The sequence below is a fragment of the Lates calcarifer genome, unplaced genomic scaffold (genome assembly GCF_001640805.2).
Source record: "Lates calcarifer isolate ASB-BC8 unplaced genomic scaffold, TLL_Latcal_v3 _unitig_2625_quiver_1908, whole genome shotgun sequence".
Classification (NCBI taxonomy): Eukaryota; Metazoa; Chordata; class Actinopteri; family Centropomidae; genus Lates; species Lates calcarifer.
In genome coordinates, this window is record NW_026116341.1 from 7,501 (window position 1) to 10,013 (window position 2,513).

General features: G+C 48.2%; 1 protein-coding gene across 1 annotated transcript in view; it reads right to left on the reverse strand.

Moving 5' to 3' along the window:
* LOC108892973 (atrial natriuretic peptide-converting enzyme-like) overlaps nucleotides 1-1,020 on the reverse strand; it is a gene marked incomplete at both ends in the record, with an annotated part of 7,936 nt that extends 6,916 nt beyond the window's left edge. Inside the window, 4 exon segments of the mRNA XM_018690751.2 lie at nucleotides 1-75; nucleotides 157-268; nucleotides 749-855; nucleotides 857-1,020. The exon segment at nucleotides 1-75 is cut by the window's left edge and continues 30 nt beyond it. Coding sequence (XP_018546267.2) covers nucleotides 1-75; nucleotides 157-268; nucleotides 749-855; nucleotides 857-1,020 — 458 coding nt within the window.
* Nucleotides 1,021-2,513: the final 1,493 nt, after the last annotated feature.

A 2,513-nucleotide genomic window follows, 5' to 3' on the forward strand; every position in this document is an offset into this window, starting at 1 on the left:
TCGGGCAGAGCGAGCGAGCAGCCGAACAGCATGATGTGTCTGTAGCAGGAGAGTCTGCTGAGGTAGCTGAAGAACCTGCAACACACACGCCAGGTCAGCGCAGAGCACACACACACACACAGGCTGCACACCTGTCTCTGTGTGTGTGTGTGTTACCTTAGCAACATGTCGACCTCGGAGCTCTTCACCACGGCGGCGGACGAGGACAGCCATGTTTGATTGTAGGGCAACATGTGACACTGAGGCTCCACGATCAGCTGACAGCCACCTGCAGGGAGACGGCCAATCAGCGTCCTCAGAGACCACAGCCACACCGAGCTTAAACGCCCAGCGTCCAATCAGAGGACAGGACGCACTGAGGCTCATTAGCATTCACCTCGAATACACATTAATACAGAGAGAGAGAGAGAGAGACACTGAAGGACAGTGGAGGAGCAGACACACAGAGACGAGGGGAATTTAAAATAGAAACTGAATGAACCATTTATCATCACACACACACACACACACACACACACACAGGTCAGTGGAGGAGAATAGAGGACAGTAGATCTGAATTCAGCCCCCCCCCGCCAGTGATGGAGTCTAAATAAGGTTTCAGGACACAGACACAGGAGTGAGACAGCAGGAAGCTCTGCAGGACTACATCTGGCTCTGGGGTTTGTAGTTTTCTGGGATGTGAGATGAGATCACGTTTCCCATGAGCCCCTGCTGCTTCCTGTGCTCAGCCTCACGGTGCCGTTCGTACCTGTGTCAGGTGCCGGGGTGGCGCCCGTCGGCCAGGCGGTGCTCAGCGATGTCACGGACGTCAGCCAATCAGGAGGCGTCGTGTAGGGCGGTGTGGGCGTGGCCCTGAGAGGAGGGCGGGGCAGCGCCGGTGGTCGCGGCAGGTGTGCTCTGGCTGAGGTACGTGACGTCATCGTCGCCACCTTTGCTGTGGTTTCGCGGCGAGGCCGTGACGCTTCCTGCCTCGTAGGAAGGGGAGGGGTTTGTGCTGTTGGCTGTGGTAAACCAGGGTCGCTGTCGGCGATGGGCTCAGGGGTGGGGGAGAGGGCTGGAGTCCAGGAGGCTGCTGCCGATTATACCTGAGGACAAAGACAGGTGAGAAACAACGAGGACTCAGTTTGGTCTGGACAGGTGTGACAGTCACCTGAGGCTCTGTCGTCCAAACAGCATCGACATCAGCAACTTCACATCTGAAATAATGACGTGTCGTTTGTTGTTTGTTTGTTTGTTTGTTGTTGTTGTTTGTTTGTTTGTTTTTGTTTGTTTGTTGTTGTTTGTTTGTTTGTTTGTTTTGTTGTTTGTTGTTTGTTTGTTTGTTGTTGTGTTTGTTGTTGTTTGTTTGTTGTTTGTTTGTTTTGTTGTTTGTTTGTTTTGTTGTTTGTTTGTTGTTGTTTGTTTGTTTTGTTGTTTGTTTGTTTTTGTTTTTGTTGTTGTTTGTTTGTTTTGTTGTTTGTTTGTTTGTTGTTTGTTGTTTGTTGTTTGTTTGTTGTTGTTTGTTTGTTGTTTTTGTTGTTTGTTTGTTTGTTTGTTTGTTGTTTTGTTTGTTTTTGTTTTGTTGTTTGTTTGTTGTTGTTGTTGTTTGTTTGTTGTTTGTTTGTTGTTGTTGTTTTTTGTTGTTTGTTTTGTTGTTGTTGTTGTTTGTTGTTTGTTTGTTTGTTTGTTGTTTGTTTGTTGTTTGTTGTTTGTTTGTTTGTTTTGTTGTTTGTTCTGCCTCAGAGCTCAGGTTCGTGTCGTCTCAGGAAACATCTGACGTTTCACTGACTCTGTGTCTAAAGAGTCAAAATACTGAACTTCCTCTGCACACACACACACACACACACACAGCCAGTGTGTGTGTGTGTTCAGTGTGAAATCTCTATGAATAGTGTCAGAATGATCCAGTTTCCATGGAGAAGCAGACAGACTGATCTATTTACATTTCATCTGTCTCACACACACACACACTCTGACAGAGCGACGCTGAAAACACCTGAGCTCTGATCCAGCCTGTCTCCACCTGGACCAGGGACTATCAGAGGACGGACTCACAGACCTGCAGCTTAAACTGAAGTCTGATGAAACCAAAACAAGAGAGTCTGGATCAGAGGGAGTCCAGCAGGTCTGAGCTGGACCCTCAGACCACGTTCCTCCTCTGTCAGGTGCTTGTTCTCTGATAAACATCAACCTTTGTGTTTTACAGAGTCCATGTAGAGCGCCTGAAAGTGTGTTTTCACTGAGTGAAGACGAACATTCAGTTTCTTCACTGACGCACAGAAAGTCTACGAACGAGAGGAAAGATGAGAAACCAGAGACTGTCGTTCATCATCAGGTCTGAGAGAGGAGGAGGAGGGAGGAGAGAGAGAGAGGAGGAGAGGGGAGGAGGAGGAGGAGGAGGAGGAGGAGGAGGAGGAGGAGGAGGAGAGGAGGGAAACAGAGAAACACCATTAGATGTTTAATGGTGAGAAAACACACACAGAGCTTTATGGTCGTCTGTGTGTGTGTGTGTGTAATGAGGCGAGGAGGAGAAA